The sequence below is a fragment of the Camarhynchus parvulus genome, chromosome 1 (genome assembly GCF_901933205.1).
Source record: "Camarhynchus parvulus chromosome 1, STF_HiC, whole genome shotgun sequence".
NCBI lineage: Eukaryota > Metazoa > Chordata > Aves > Passeriformes > Thraupidae > Camarhynchus > Camarhynchus parvulus.
The window spans coordinates 39,611,241-39,628,451 of NC_044571.1; the positions used below are offsets into that span (position 1 = coordinate 39,611,241).

The 17,211-nt window shown below is 35.3% G+C and overlaps 1 protein-coding gene across 1 annotated transcript in view; it reads right to left on the minus strand.

The window, feature by feature from the left end:
• Positions 1-711: 711 nt before the first annotated feature.
• The window catches only part of TM9SF2 (transmembrane 9 superfamily member 2), a 28,329-nt gene continuing 11,829 nt past the window's right edge, over positions 712-17,211 (minus strand). The window contains exons 6-17 of the mRNA XM_030946049.1: positions 16,146-16,270; positions 15,171-15,282; positions 13,222-13,301; positions 13,023-13,131; positions 12,767-12,899; positions 12,404-12,523; positions 10,186-10,243; positions 9,381-9,540; positions 7,803-7,954; positions 6,658-6,769; positions 5,879-6,050; positions 712-1,865 (exon numbers count right to left, since the gene is read on the minus strand). Coding sequence (XP_030801909.1) covers positions 1,798-1,865; positions 5,879-6,050; positions 6,658-6,769; positions 7,803-7,954; positions 9,381-9,540; positions 10,186-10,243; positions 12,404-12,523; positions 12,767-12,899; positions 13,023-13,131; positions 13,222-13,301; positions 15,171-15,282; positions 16,146-16,270 — 1,401 coding nt within the window. The 3' untranslated portion in view covers positions 712-1,797. The remainder of the gene's footprint in view (positions 1,866-5,878; positions 6,051-6,657; positions 6,770-7,802; positions 7,955-9,380; positions 9,541-10,185; positions 10,244-12,403; positions 12,524-12,766; positions 12,900-13,022; positions 13,132-13,221; positions 13,302-15,170; positions 15,283-16,145; positions 16,271-17,211) is intronic.

Genomic DNA, 17,211 nt, shown 5'->3' on the forward strand with positions numbered 1-17,211 from the left:
CTTCTACTAATCTGATTTTTAAACAGCAATTGTAAATACATCACAAAAATCTGGCTTTTTGAATTTGAATTTCAATAGCAGACAATTGATTCATGTTTCTCAAATGAAGTATCCCTATTTGTGTAAAAACTACTGGTGATTTCAGGCAGTGACTATACTGTAGGTGGTCACAAAACCAGGGATATGAAGACTATTCTAAACATTTGAATCAAGAGTCACACTACAGTTCATTGCAGTAGTAAAGAGCAAACACTTACCATACTCACTATTTCCTGTTTTGAACACAAAGCATGGAAGATTTACCTAAAATCAGCATTTCCTAGTGACTACATGTTGGGAGAGGCACGGGAACAAACCCGTCCACATCTGAGCAGAGCTGTGTCTGGCAACAGGCAGAGCACAAGTGCTACGGTTCATCTGGGAAGGGATGTGGAGCACTGCAATTGTGGCAATGCCTCCTGAAGCCTTGATGTGCCAACTTTTGAGAGGTTAATAATGACAAGTTACCTTAACCAAGGATATTTTTACTGGGTCCAATATTCAAGCATCATCAGGTTAAGGTCCTATAGAAAACTAAACTGGTAAGAATAAAACCCCCCAACATTATGAATGGCAACTGGTACATGAAGTTTTAATTTAAAATAAAATTTTACCAGCGAAATTATGTTATGAATCTAAAACTATCAAACAAGGTTTGAATAAAATACTCCATTTCCAAAAAAAGGCAAATATAGGTTTAATGCCAGTCATCCAAAATTGACATTAGTCTTTTAATATAAGGCAAAAATAGTAATTTTCTTTTATTTTTTAACCTACATTAAGTACAGTCAGCCATAGTTGCTCTATAGAATATGCATCATTGAGATCTAAAAGCAAGATCAGCAGAGAATGCCGACTCATGCCTTGTAAGATCTTCTCAACATAGTGACAACCCCACAGCAATCTCTGGGTTAAGGATTGGATTAATGCTGCAGAGAGCTTTTGTTAAATGAGTGTATAATTTAGATCCCATGCACCACAATCACATGTCCATGTTATAGCCATTTAGCACAAATAATAATTCTTGCAGATCTAAATGTGTGTCAATATACATTAAACCATAGAAAATGCCATAAAATACTCTATGCAATCTTTAAGCATCTGTCTTCAATATAATTGTATTTACATATTTTTGAACTTCTAATATGTAATAAGTCAATGAAGACATTTTTACAATGTTTATTGGATTATGAATTTATAAATTCAAGGACTCAGAGGCACATAGTTTAAAAGGCCAAGAACACCAAAACTAATTAAGTCACAGAAATCAGATTTATGGACGTAACACCAGTAAAAAATAAAAATCACATCCAGACTAAAAGCAACAGTTCTTAAAGAATCATCCTTCAAAGACAGCATAATAAAAAGTTCTCATTTCCCTCAAAGAAAAATAAATCATCCCACCTACCAAGCTAGAAAAACCTATTTACAGTTGTACTTTGATCAGAAGTATCATTAAGTTGTGTAATACAGCCACTTCTATTCTTCATTAGAATTTAACATTTCTTTTAATGTATAGTTGTATTTACAAATGCATAAATATCGTAACTCTGATCTTCATTACGGTTTGAATGAAAACAGGCTGTTAAGTCACAATACAAACGTGTTAGTGGAAAAGTAGGTGCATTTCAGTATCATTCTCAAAGAACAGGAAGCCAATACTTCTGATAAAGCTCAAGTTCATCAACGAGACCAGGTTTTTAAGTTAGGTTAATGAAGATTGAACCTCTTCTGTGTTAACTCTTTACATCGGTTTCTTCAGTCGACTTTCACTACGCTGTATATTTTGGTTACAAACCAAAAGCATGCAAAGAATCCAATAGTCCCTAAAAGAGAGAAAAAAGAAAATTACATGTTAGAACACTGACACAGGAGACATTAATTTCTATCTGTAGTTTATAAGTCAGAATGTATGTATATGTGATCTGCTGTCCTTAGCATTCAGTACATCAATCAGATCAGAAAATGGAAAGTTACAGACAGTACTCAGACCTTATAGGTATCAACTACTCTGTAACCTCTCATTATTTTCAAGAGCATAGAACAGATCATGTAGAACACTCTAGTAGTAAGATGTTTCTGTTTACTTTTTTGTTCTTGTTGTTCCAGTACGCTGCAGTCCCACTCCTTCACACTGCTCCATTTCACCCTTTCTCAGTGACTACTCACACACATGATCTCATATGCTCAGCTGTCAGAATAGTTATTATTTTTTATAAACATAATAACATCATCAGAGTTCCCATTACTTAGCAATACTTTAAGGTCTTGGAAAATTAGAGCACTACCTTTATTTCTCCATAGACTGAGTTAATACAAATTTCAAACCATAAAGTAGTTACTACACAACTTGTAGTCCTACTGAAAACATGTGTTACATACCTTAAAAATAAACACTTCTGAAATACTTACAACAGTCAAAAGGTACACACAGATTTGAACTAAAATTGTAGGATGAAGACCATTTCCCTGATTATTTATTATCCTTCTAGCAGAATAAAAACAGCGGCTTCATCCCTTCTTTTTGTGTAACTCCAAAAGAAACTTATAACAAAAATATTATTTTGAATGTGAAATAGTTAATATAGGTGGGCTTTGTTAATCTAACTGGATTACATCAAAATTTAGTCTCAATCAGAATGATACTGGATTAAACAGCAGCTTAGAACACCTGTTACAGGAACCTTAATTTCCCACAAAAACTAGGACAGGAAAAAAGCCCTGAAGATTATCTGATTTCTGCCTAAATACCTCTTCTAAAATTATATCCTGAACTTATACTAGCATCAAAGAAGTTCTTTAGAGGAAAAAACATCGTATGTTTTATATCTGGTAAGAGGGGCAACAAAAGTTGTGCGGTAACTTGTTGTCTATCAAAGCTTGAAAGGAACCATGAATGATATCATGGTCATTTTTTTTCACTTTACGCTTGCTAAACTACTGATGTTTAAGTGACTCATTTACTATGATACGTAGTTGTGATCCCAGCTGTGAATCAAAAATTTGTCATGTAGCTCCCGGTATTGTGCCTGCTGAGTCTGATCAATGACCTGGAATGCAGTATGGATGCAAGTGCCTGAAGCATGTGTTACACTGACATAGCAGCAGGGCATCATCAAAACCCTTCCTTCCCATCCTGACAATTTTTCACAGATGAGTAAGCAGCAGCAGAATAGCTTTCATACAACAATTACGACTTTTTCTTTTTAGCTTTTTTATCATCCTGACATGGGAAGTCAGCTGCCTTTGGGAGCATTTTTTGCTAAATTGCTAATATGTTCTTTCGTTTAAAAAAGATGGAGAAGAACTGCCTGTATCTTCACCCTACCTCTGATTTCTTCTGTAAATCCTTATCTCAGAGCACTTCAGTAAATCTGAGAGAACTGAACGTAATCTGCTTTTACATTCATATCAAAGTAATTGGACAAAATTCTTCTCAAATCTTAAGAAACAGGGTTATTTCCCCAAATTAAAAGGTAATTTGTACTTAATCTTAAGGGAAGTAGATAAAAAAATTGCTAAGCAGTGTTTTACAATTCTGTATAATTAATTACCTCAAGTGTATCCTCTCCTAATTTCAACATAGAAGTTGAAAATTTAAAAAACCAAGAGCATACAGACTCTGAAAACTTAGTTCTAGTTGCACAGGATGACTTGCATTTCCACTGTCCCAGTTACAAACAAATGAATGCCACAAAAAGCAACTGAAAGGGGCTGGGAATAAATCACTTCACCTTTGCATGCTTGTGAACCTATCCTAAAAATTTGCTGGCAGGTGTTGTTGCACAGCCACTTGGTCAAGTGAAAGTGAACACGTGAGCAAAGGAAAAAGGGGATGCAGTGGACACATCTTAATGCCTCTAGACAATGTCATGTGACATGACTGACTCGAAAGAATAAGGGCAAAAGATGGAAATTATTTGGGTATCTGAGATGCAAAAGGCAGCTAAACCATGTCTCAGCATAGAAAATTATTGTAAATCCCCTTTATCTTGAAGTAATCTGCTCCAAAATTAGTGCATGGATCCAAAGCGAACGGAGTGAACAAAGGAGACAGGGTAAATACAATTCTGGTTTTGGGCAAAACTGTTTACTATTACAGGCAGACTTGCTGAACATCTGTTGGAAAAGCTGGTGAAACTAAATTAATTGACCTTACACTTATGTAAGGCCTTACTGTTTTCACCTTACTTTGTAAGTTTGCACTGCCTTTAAAACTGTTTGGCATACAGCAGCACACACTCATTTCTAGTTGAACAACCACACATCCTAGGATTTTTTTGTTCAACGAAACTATCAGTACACCCAGACCAGAGGTAAAGGTTAAGAGAAAAGCAAGGTGAGAAAGAAGAAAACTTGAGCAAGGGAGGCAGAATCTCTGATCTATGCATTCAGAATGACTTGAAAACTGGTACAGAAATGTGAATAAAAGCAGAGATGCATAAATTACAAACTATCTGCAAGCAATGCCAAAACACACCGGACTGACTTAAAAAGAAGGATGGAAGATAAAACTGACCACTTCTAGGACACAGCTTGATCACTTTTCAGTGAGATTATATAATGCACTCAAGTCCCATTTCTTCCTTTTAAACAGGCAATGACCCAAGAAAATCCTTGCAGCCCATTGGTCCCATTCATCATCATCTGCATTCAGTCCACAAACAGCTTCAATATTTCCTCAGCTGTAGTGGACATATCTTTGAAATATTCAGTTACACTTAAAATGAACACCATTCTTACTTCTTTATTCTTCCACTATTTTTGTTCTCCTAGGTTAAGTGGAAATGAAAATTCTACTTAAAAGTCATAGTGAGATTTGTATTAAAAGTTCTGATGACAAGCCATTTGTAGTCTAGGAGGCCTCAAAAGATAGTGTCTATACACAGATACATGTATCTTTTAATGATTCCAAGCCTTTGGAATCATTAAAAATCATCATCAAGAAGCCTGAAATTATTTAAACCATTGATCAGTTCAAAGTAGTCTCAGAAGTACTGCTCTGTAGGGCAGAGTATACAAGGATGGACTGCATTCTGCTGGAGCAGAACACAGAATTTTTAAGATTTTTTTGAGGAGTTGATGGTTGCTGCCTTCTTGCATCAGTTTGAAAGGAGACTTCTTGCATTTTCACTGCTGTTTTCCCACCCTAAACAAGGGCTATTTCTGCCTGACTGAAGACTACAATGGAAAATTTTGTGACCTCATCTCAATTACTTGAAGAGGAAATTGAAATGCAGCACCTAAGACAGATGTATTTTCCAAACGCTCACAATGAAGATTACAAGGTTCTGACAAGACTGATAAAAAAAAAAATATTACAGAAATTCTGTCTGCTTCCCATTCCACTTCAATGCAATTGGGATAAAGGCAAATACATTCTCTAAGAGAGCAAATTAAAAAAAAAGGCATTCTTTGTCTACCTTTATTCCTCTCTCTTCCTTCCAGCTATTCCATAAAATCTGCAGGTTTTTATCTTGACACGGTAATTTTATACTTGATTGTGTGTGATTTGAAGTGTGCTTCTCCAAGGACAACTTATTTTTAAAAACTGAGTTTGTCATATGACTATCATAAAAATAAAATCTGGAAAGGTATTTATCACATATTTGTAGACCTAATGATAGGCCACACCTCAAGTTAGCAGTAGTTTTGCCTCATCCTCACTTATCTCTTTTATTAAAGTTTGTAATCACATAGTTGCAATATGCTACACTTTGAAATAAATCAAAGTCATACATAAATTTATAATTCTGTATCAAGATCATTTTTCCAAGGATTCTACTGTGCAAAACTAAAGGCAGATTCAAAATTTAAAATTCAGGTTCAATACACTTACCTGTGAAAAGGAAGAAGATCAAAACCATAATCATGGTATAACCAAAGTATAAAATGGTGCTAGCTGTTCCTGTGATTTGCAGTTTAGAAAAGAAATAATGTATTGCATATATTAGGAAATAAACTGCAGTGAAGCCACTAGTGAGAAATGAACGCCACTGCCAGTGATAGTCCTAGAGTGAGAAAAAATACAAATGTGTGAGAAATATCATGTACACGTCTGGCCCACTGACCCTACCAGTGAATACAGAGCTACTTTCTCTATAATTACTTTATCCAAAACTAAGTTTTTGTAGGGTTTTTTATCTAGAGGGAGAAGAACTATATATAATCAATACTGCTTTAATTACACCATTCAAAATTAGAGATAAGTAACCTAAATATCAATAGCAAATACAGAAAATACTAAAACCCCAAATAAGCCAAGTGTACTTCTTTCCAGCCATAGAGGTTTTTTTTTTCCCAAGGTTGGGCATGTCCGAAATGCACTCTGATTGAACAAAATTAATGGATTAATTTAGCACCTTCAGAAAACAGGGAGTGAGAATATAAAGATGTGACACCTGACTCAGCAATACCCAGTGCAAGGTTTTAATATTTCTTACAAGTTTTGCCAATAGTAGCCGGCTTCACTTTTTTAAAGACGTGGTGCACATCTCATCTAGCACTAGTGCTCATGCTGAATTCTGGAATACTTATTTTCAATTACAAAAGCATTAACATTTTTGGAAGCGTTCTTAGAACATTATCAGGTTTGAAAACAGAGGAAATATTTCCTACCTCTGCACATAGATGGAAGTAGCAGAGCAATATTGTAGCCTCAGAACATGTAATAACCAAAATAATGAATACCAGAAACAGGAAGCCAAACATGTAATACATCTGGTGGGACCTATAAAAGGGAGTTTAAAAAAATTTAAATGGTCATTGTGCTATTATTATTTCTTCACAGGTAGTAAGATCACCTTCACCTTAAGTATTTCCCCCTTCCTATTGAAATACTGTCAATTGTGCAGCCATACAATTGACCAATTTATTTTCTAATTAAAGAATAGGAACCTTGGCTGCTCAGTCTGGGAACACTGAGAAAGCAAGGTGAAAGCATGCCCTTGGTTGGGATTTTAGACAAAGAAATGACTAAACATAATGGTGAAATCACAGTTTCAGTGAAGTCAGCATGACCTCTTCCACTGACTTCAGAAGAACCTGGATTTCACCTCACATTTCAATCAAAGGGGCAAAGCTCAAAGCTCCAAAATAACAAGAAATGTCAAATGCTGTAGCTGTCTGTGTTGGGTAGAAGCACCAATTCAAGGTTCAGAAACAGTTTAACAAGATCCAATAACTAAATTGTGCCAGAAGGAAGACAAATTCCTCACAGTAGATTAGTTCGTCAGTGAGCTCACATCAAAATTCACTTATACTGGACTAGTCTATGGAGCTTTGTTTTAAAAAATCATTACTCTTTTTTAATAAAAATTTCACAAGAATTTGTTCTTGGTTCTTTTTTTCCTCCCAACAGTAGTAACACTTTTCTAGCCTAATAACAGCTACCAAAAAATCTCAAGTTTATTTTAATAAACTTTACTACTGTCAAGTTATATGCTATATATCAGCTTCAGAGCCACTTCCACATGAAATCACAAGAGTAGCATGAGAAAACAACAACTATCTGAAGGTAGGTCAGCTGTAAATTGCTAAGCATATCACAGCCACCTCTCTGTAGACCCCAACAAGCATAACAGGCACCAAGTATCTTTGAAATAACAAAACATTAAAAAGATACTAACATTTAAATATTATTGAACCAGTATTATGGTAACACTGCATCCTCAAATAATCAGGGAAAGCATCTTGAAGAAAAACTTTCACAAAGAAATTACCACTTTTTATGATGGAGAAAATTCAATTTTTGGTGAACTTACCAAATACTATTGAGAATGAAGAACAACTGTATAAAGATACATCCGAAAGGAAGAATCCCTCCCATGATAATACCAGGTAATGGCTTTGTATAGAACGATTGCTCAGGAATCTGACGTGGAATTTGATTTGTGCGAACCGGGTGTTCAATAGCCTTTAAACGAAAATAACAAACAGTTAAATAAATAAAGTATCAAACCTTTTTGCTTTCTTTTTGTAATGAGTGGTGGCAAAAATTCTACTCTATTTTGAGCATGTGCATACCCAGCTACACTACATTCGCTTTTGCTCCAGCTCAGTTACCAACACTCGCTTGGCAAACTTGCTAAAAGACAGCTCTTACTGAAAACATAGTGACAGATATTTTGGACTTCCCTTTCAGTGTTTGCCTATCTATCATCTGTTACAGAGCCTGAGCTGATTTACCATATTTCAGCTGGGGTAGTGGTGGTGCAGATTCCTGCTTTCACCTTCTAGAAATTCTTGCATGTTGTCTTTCAGGATTTACTTAAAGAATCACACTAGGACAAACTTACTGAAAGGACCCAATCTGGCAATTTAATCCTAATTTAAGACACATGCATGGATCAGCATGGTGGGAGAAAACAATGTAAGGCATTTTAAGATACATGCATATTCTGCATCTTTTGCCTTTCATAACGATTACATCAAAAGCATCAATAGACACCTCCTTTCTGATTTGATTTTCAAGTTTTTGTGACATCTACCACATTGCCTTATTAGCTTATCAAATCTTCCTTCCTTAAAAGAAGACGTACACAGCTGTACAATGCAGGGTAACTTGATGGAATTTCAACACAGTTATCAGAAAAAGCCCACTGAAGTAAAAAGTGCCTACTAAAACAATATTCTCTGAAAGTATTACAGGAGATCTACAGAGAGCTAGAATCCTGGCTTCCTATGCAGGAGAAAGCCCACAAATGTATATGTTCTTATAGAAATTTATTTGTGGGGGATAGTAAACAGGTTTTTAAGGAAAAAAAAAAAGAACCAATCTCATTATTTAATGATTTGGTCACCAAATTACTAAATGTTTGGTCATAAAGAGTCCTCATAAAAATATGGAAAATTGATCGGTTTAGGAGTAAATCACAATTAATGTCTGCCAAGCAGAGATAACCATTTACAGAACACTTATGCAAACAGATTTCACAGAACTCCAGCAATTTGATCAGGAAACATCCTCAGTGTAGAGGGCAGACAGGAACAAGAAATACATGATGAAATGATGAAACCCAGAAATGCATAATTTGCTTTCCCTCATGCTCGCTGGGTCAAGTACTGGTTTTAGTTCATGAAAAAGATGCTAATTAAAATTAAAATGCTCAAATCACAAAACAATGACAACCCAAATCGCTGCAGAGAAGTATCACTGCCACCAATCATGTGTCACAGCCTTGGAATAACAAGACTGGTTCTCTAAGGCAGTTCTAAAGTAACTGAACTGAAATGGAGCCAACAGTGCAACTAGCTTAGGTGCTACCTCAGTACAGAGAAAAATATTTGTGTGTGTTTATGTATGCATGCACTTAAAAAAACAAATTCTTAAGAACACTTACGTTTTTCTTAAACCCAAAATAGGCACCAATAAAGGTCAGTGGTACAGATATGCAAAACCAGAGTGCCAAAATAGCAACCAAGGTACCAAATGGAATAGCTGCTGAAGAGCCTTCTCCCCAGAGAATGAGGTTCATGATAAAAAAATCCGCAAATACAATTCTGAAAAACACAGAGCACACTTAGAGCACAGAAATACTTCTGAACATTCAGTAACCGTGACAAAACAACGGCACTGTTTTGAGATTTTAGCACAAATCTCTGCTAAAACCAAATGACACACACAAAATATGAAAACAAAGAGATCAGACAAGCAATTCTTTGTTAATCTAGTGGGACTGACCTCCAGCAGGCACTGACGTTCCAACTAAGCTATTTCAAATATATGCTTGTCTTAACTACACTTCAGGGTAAGACTGCTTGCTGTGATTAAGTGGAAAAAATTATCAGAGTGGTTATATATTATATGACACTATATAAGACTGACTACAGTGAGGTCAGAATAGTGCAGTCCAGAGAATGAAAGAAAACAATTAAAAAGTGGGCCTAAAACTTACTACTATCATAATGCTTTTTCCTAATCAACCTTTTCATGTGGTGAGAGTAAACGAATGCTTACAAAAAAAAAAATCTAAGGATGACATGCCACTAACATACTCATCTTTGTCAAAAGCACCATGATACTCTTGGAGCTCCCAGAATAAAGGGACAATGCAAGATTTACTTGTATAGCTGAAATCTAAAAAAATTAGCTATGCACATCAGAAAAGCAATTTAATTCTCTTAATCATAATATTCTCAACTTACCCAGGACAAAGGAATGATGTCAGCAGGACATTTGTTTTCCATTTCTCACCTCCAAATGCTGTATATTAAAACATTTGACAGACATTAAAACATGCATTAAGCTCAACTATTAATTTTCCAGTCCATTTACTTGTTATACTTAGCTTGCAAATACTCAAATAATGTGCTATCATGCCCAAAACCAGTAAACTAAATATTCAGTAATAAAATTGGATTTCCTTATCCTATTGCTTAACCACAGAACTTCAAAGCAAAACGTCTCAGACCAAGGTCAGGAAAGGTATCCAACTAAAACTGTGTTTCTGACGGCTTTATCTACTAAAAGGAGGGAGCAGATTTGCTGTATTTCTAAATCTTTAAAAAATGTTTTAAACCTGGAGTGATTAAGAAATTTAAGCTTTCTAGCATTTGACTGCAGGTTTCAGTAGGTAAAGATACATAAATATGTGAAAACCAAGCTTAACAGTTTTCTTGAAATAATTCTTGCCTGTGAATCTTACAGAAGAGTCAGAACTAACACGCTTACAGAAGTAGTGATGTCTTCTTGAGCCTTAACAGCATTAAGCAGTGGTGATACCAAAAGACCAAAGATAGCTTTTTTAAGAAAATCTTTATGAAATTGCACTATGCTGATAAAAATTCTAGCCAATATACTTTCAAATGAAAATATCCTGCTGGAGTGCAGTGAAGCTGATAATTTCATCTGAGCACTGCCATAATGACATGCTTCTTTATTTCAAGAGTCAGAAGTGATTATGGTTAGAGTGATTTTAATTAAGTTTCTATTTCTTCATAAAAACTTGGTAGAACGTGACAGTAACTATTAAGATTAACCACTTAATTTCAACTCAGGTTTCACTTTTTAAATGCAATTTTGGAAAAAAAACCCCAACTTTTAAAATTGGATATCCATTTCAGTTGTATTTTATTTTATGCATCACATTATTTGTATACTATTAAAAAACCCCCATTCATCTTTACATGCTCTAATACAGCTATAAACCACTTCCTGTTATAACAAAAATATCTCTGAATCAGTCATTCACTGTCTTAGTAGTTAAACACAACATTCAAGTATCAACTAAGCGATTACCAATAAGTAAAATATTAAATTTTATCCTTAATAACTACATTTCCACCAAAGACATAGGATTCAATTTACCATTAATACACTTCAAAATATCCTTCAAAACAAACAGTATACACCACAATACCAAGAATAATTCTATCCTCAATTATGCTCTTAGTACTAAAATTTCCTTCTGTTTAAGTTTTAACTGGCTTGGATATTAGGAATACTTCACTTTCATGTCACCACCACTATGCAAAAAACTCCCGACAAGATACCAACTCACTTTTCCCACTGGTTTTCCCCACATGAAAATTAGAAAATGGTAAGCAGAAAGATCTCCAATATCTACTGACAGGCTGAAGTTCTGAAATAACTTTTTCTCTAGCCCCATTCTAGGGGAAAAAGAGAGAAAAGATCCATTTTTCTCAAGTCAAAAAGCCTTTCACCTTGAGTAATTAAAACAAGCTGTATGTGGAATGCCATGCTTCACCTTAAAATAAATCAGAGGATACAGGGGTAAACCATCTGAGGCTGGCAAACAGACAGGTTTTGAAACAATAGCTGGGATCAGTGAGGGCGAACAGTATCAACTAACTCCTGTCAGGGGCCCAAACACCACAGGGCTGATTTCTACAACTACAGAACACCTAACAGTCCTTCTCCCCATGCTCCAGCCACAGTCCAAAAAGCATTATTCTCCAAAATACCTGGGAGCTAGCTAAAAAGAGCTCACAAATCTCAGGCATGCAAGAACTGAGGTTCACAATTTGGGGGTGCAGGTGTGTGTTACCAAGCAATAACCACAGCTAAAATTCAATGCAGGTTTACACAGTCCCCACTGTGACAGTAAACAGAAGCAGAAAACAGTCTGATGTGAAGATGTAATGACCTTAGTACTAATATTATTTAATTTCACAAATACACAGCAGCAAGAGCAATTCAGGGTCTTTAGGCATCATAACATCAAAACCAGTGTAACTATTGTTAAATGTTCTATATATGTATATTCTGTTGTTAAGGTAAGTACATTTCCCCAAATTGCCCTGAGGGAAGCTACGAACAGTGCAGCAAAATAAAAATCAGTTCTGTAATGATAATTTATGTTAATGACCTTAAGCCTTGTCATTTTCAGTAACTATTACTCACATTTGTAGAATCTGGCAGCAACATAACCGGCTGGAGTTCCAAGCAGTACCCACAAAACTACAGCACAGGTCATTAGAGCTCCCCTGTTAGCAGGTGACAAAAATCCCAGGCAAGCAAAAACTGTGAAGCAGAGATGCACAATTTTAGAAATGACTTAGAAACCTTAGACTATATGTTTGACTTAAAGCCAGTACATCAGTTATCTTATAATCTGTGCATACTAAGTTGCATGTCTACTACATCAGCTGAGCTGTTTATAATGACTTTAATGAAATTTCTAGACAAAATGATACTGCTATTTTTACTAGCACCATGCAGTGAAAAATCATGTACAATCAACTAAATCCTCCCCACTTTACTTACACAGGGTAACAAAAGTCATTATTAAGATTTGTGTGCCAGATCCTAGAAAAACTGACAACAGCATTCCTTTTCTTGGGGGCCTGAAAATATCACCATGAACCAGTTTCCAGCCAAATTCTTCTTGAGCATCTTCCTGTAAAAGAAATACATCTCTTTTAACTCAGTAGATTGCAACTTAAATAGCCAGTTACAGCTACACATTTAACTGGAAAAATTACATTCCAAATAAATTTTAGGAGCTACATTTTAGACTTACCGTGGAATCCATTTGATTGTATCTTGCAATATCTTTATGGAGTGTCCTCAACATAATCATAGCTACCATTCCAGACAGAAAGAGGACAATCACCAGGGAATTCATAATACTAAAAAGAAAAAAAAAAAAAAAAAAATTAATGAAAATCATCATTCAAACTGCAACGTAAACACTTCAGTACAATAAACTTCCTCCTTACCTAAACCACTGGATGTGAGTGTGAGGCATGGATTCCAAAATATAATCCCATCTTGATGCCCACCTGATATTTTTTTCTTCCTGGAAGAGTAAACACATGAACATCAGATACAGTCAGCATCCAACTTGCACATTTAAAAGTTGATGTTTGTGCAAAGCAATCTTAAATCTCGTGACTAATTGAAATTTCGAGTTCCATGCTTTACAGGGAATAGTTTAATAATAGCTACCTAGAACAAACCTAAGCCTTGACCATAGAATCTAAAGCAAAATATTTTCTGAATTTGAGCACCTGTGTCTTCTTAAGACATTAAGGCTTACCAAATTAATTTAATTGTGCATCCTCCCTTCAAGAACTGTATTGGTTCATCTGGAATGGACCAGCAGAATAATGAAAGAACCACATATAAGTCCATATATGAAGAAACTAAGCTATGCTATACAGTCTCCAAATGATACATCACTCACTACATCATGCTCTGTCCAAATTATCCTTTGCTTTCATACAACCTCATTTCAGTACCAAATACCAAACCCATTACAAACAGCTTTTGCTGCAGGACAGGTGGGGAGGCAATACTACAGAACTTACATTGCTAGCAGAGGGAAGAGAATTATTCCTCCAGGCATTTCAACAGATTAAACTTATTCAAAATGAACATTCATTGATCAAAAACACTTCGAAAAGAACATTTCTTTGTTTTATTTTGCAGAGTAAACAGGAAAAAAGGAATAGACAGTGTTAATCAAGGTGAAGATGGCTATTAAACAAACCAATTAACAAAACTGGCTAGGTGTCTGACAGGCTGTTATTTCAGTAATTTCTAACATACAAGAGCACTTTCCAGTAAAGCCAGATTTTGAAAAAACCCAGTGGGTTAAAAAAATGTAGTCAAGATCACATATATAGTTCACTGAGATAATAAAACCATGTCTCAAAGGAAGCAACAAATTTCTAAACCAGTATCAATGAGTCTAGGACAGAACTGCATTTTTCCTCATACTTAAATTGCCTTTTTTGTCTTCCTGAGATGACCTGGTCTGCCAACCCAATAGAAATTCAGAAGATTACCTCCAACTGATGTAACACTGTGCACAAGACAGTTGCACACACACAGCTGGGCATGTCATTTTTAAGGACAAACAATCAAATAATATGAAGCTGAGGTCACTCTTAATTACTAACTTCTCACAGGTTTCCAGAAATACTTGCTTTTCGGTATACAAATTAATTTCAGCACTACAACTGATATAAGTTTTTAAAATATCATTATATAGTATATACATAATATAATCCCCCCTGAGTATACTTCTTATACTATTTATTGTATTTTGAACTCAGAGTGGAAACACTGAGAAGGAGTAGGGAACTTTGATAAACAGTTTGTCCAGCAACCTCCATCTACAGAAAACCAAAACAAAATCAAAACCTCCCTCTCTTTTCAGCAAAATGAGAAATATTCAGCTATCACTGCTGCCTGCAGTTGCATGATATACTGCTCCTCTGCTTTTAAACAGAGAGTAGTAGAACAAAGACTACCAGCTTCCTACTCTTTTCAAGGATTCCAGGGAAGGAAGACCTTAAAAAGAAGGCAGCTTTTGCAGCAGGAGGGCAGAAAACTATCAGCTTCAAGCTACCTACATGAAACACACAATTTCTCAGACTTAAGAACTTGGATTGAAAAATAATCTACCAGACAACCTAGGCAGATGTGGAAAGTGTGACTCTTAAAAACCACATATGTGTTTCACATCTACTCTGTGTGTGTTGGTATGCAAAACTGTAATGTGTGTGGTTAAATCCCAAACCAGCTCTGACATTCCAATTCAAATAAAGCTTTAAAACTACAAATTTACTATTCTGAGCCAATTTTAATTGTCCATCTTTATAATTCAGAGTACTAATGCATGATTTTAAGAGGTAACCACCACAGAAATCACAGTACTCACATGAAAAGTAACTGAGTATGTGTATGCAATTTTGACTTCTCCACTGGCCTTATTACTTATATCCATGGGCACTCCTGAGCAGTCGGGGTTGTCTGGGTGAGTATGCTTGTAACTGCAGGGAGACAAGACACAGAATGAAAGCCACTTCACTGACAACATTCTTAAGAAAGAATTCATTCATCTTAGAAAAGCATACCAAGGATACTTCCCTTCAATATAAGAATTGTACTTAATGTCTCATAAATTTCAGAACTCATAAGGAACATATGCTAAGCTCAAGAATTTTTGAAACTTGAACTTCTTAAACAAGATTTGTCTCTTTTTTTAAAAGAGCACAGTCTCTAAAGCAGAGTACCAAAAATGAAAGAAGCCTTAGTATTGCTATGGACTTCCAAAACATCTAAAAAGTTACACCACCAGAATTACTAACTTCTCTGAGGAAAAAATACTTTCAACTGAACCAACAACGCAAGAAGCTCAGTTATACCACGGAAGACAAGATGCTAAGAAATAACACAACAGACATGAATTGTGCAAAAGCCACACAGACACCAGGACAACTGATGAGTGTATCTGTGAAATCTTTCCATACAAATCCCAATTGTTGAAGAGATCAAATCTTGCACTCCAGTCAAGCCTGCAGCAGGCACTGGTGTCCTGTTCTGATACAAGACAGAATATTTCCTGGTAGGGGAATTAGGGTTCTACATGCATGCACACACACTCATCACACCCCACAAACACTTACAGGTTTTATTTCATCTTTTCTTGGTCCAAGTAGGAGAAAGTGCATCAAGGCCCATCAAATAACAAAATTACATAAGACTGTCCTAACTACACTACATCAATCAACAGGAGAGGTAATCTACAGGTCACATATCTCAAAGCATTTCTGACTAGCAGCAGGTTCCCAGATCAAAGCAAGTGTCTTGGGATGGATGACTTTTTGATGACAAGTTACTTTCAACTACTAACCTTTTTGGTTCAAGTTTAGCAGCAACTAGTCTTGCTCCCAGAGCTTCATTTTCCACAACATGGTAATAAATTTTTATGTCAACATGGTTGAAAATATAAAAGGTATCCTTTTCATGAAATTCTGACTGCAATGAAAAAGTGTTATATTAAACAATCAAAAAATACAGACATCTCAAAGCCTTACACAGAAGTCTGCATAACAGAATTTTAGACTGCATATAGTTTTTCTGTCAAGAAGTCCTAAAATATGAATGTGAGATACTGGAAATTATAAAGACAGTAAGTGCCTTCTTGCATTAAAAACATAAGTTATGAAAGTTAATGCTAAGAACAGTCGAGTAAAATTGAAAAATAGAAACATTAATTTAAAATATTTAATATATATATTTATTAATCAATTTAACTGAAGATGTCCTATTTTATTTAAGTAGCAAACTGAATAGATAACTATGGGACAAGTTTTGTTATTAGAAGCATTTCACAAGCATCAGCTATTTTAAAACAATGACTATATTTTTCAGAAATTAAACAGAACCTCCCAAGACAATGCAAATAAATGCTCTCCGTGGCACAACCACCTTTGAAACCAAAGATGCACAGGAATGAACAGCAAGCAGCAGCCAAGAATGCTGAATGCAAACCTTAGGTGAAGGGAAACATCACCTTAGAATTTAGTTAGTTAAAGAGGTTGTTAGACTCTCAAGTAATTTAACAGCTATGTCTACTGAAGTTCAGTTAGAACCTCTAAAGTGTTCTAGCTCCGCCCTTTCTATAGAGCACTCCCAGTTATAAGAATAGTTACATAAATGAAATGTTCTTCTACAGTACATCAGTTATTTCTTCAAAGGTTATTTTCCTTCTACTAAAAGCAAGTATTAAAATAAGATTAAAACAATATTGCCAGATTACATATTTGATCATATATGCATCCATTCCCATGGAGACCCTGAAACCAACTCATTATGGAGGCAATTAAACAAAATTGGCAACCACAGAAACTTATCTTTGGTAAGATCTATTAAATAAACCAACCATCTTGAAAAAAAACCAAAAACCTATCCCAAGT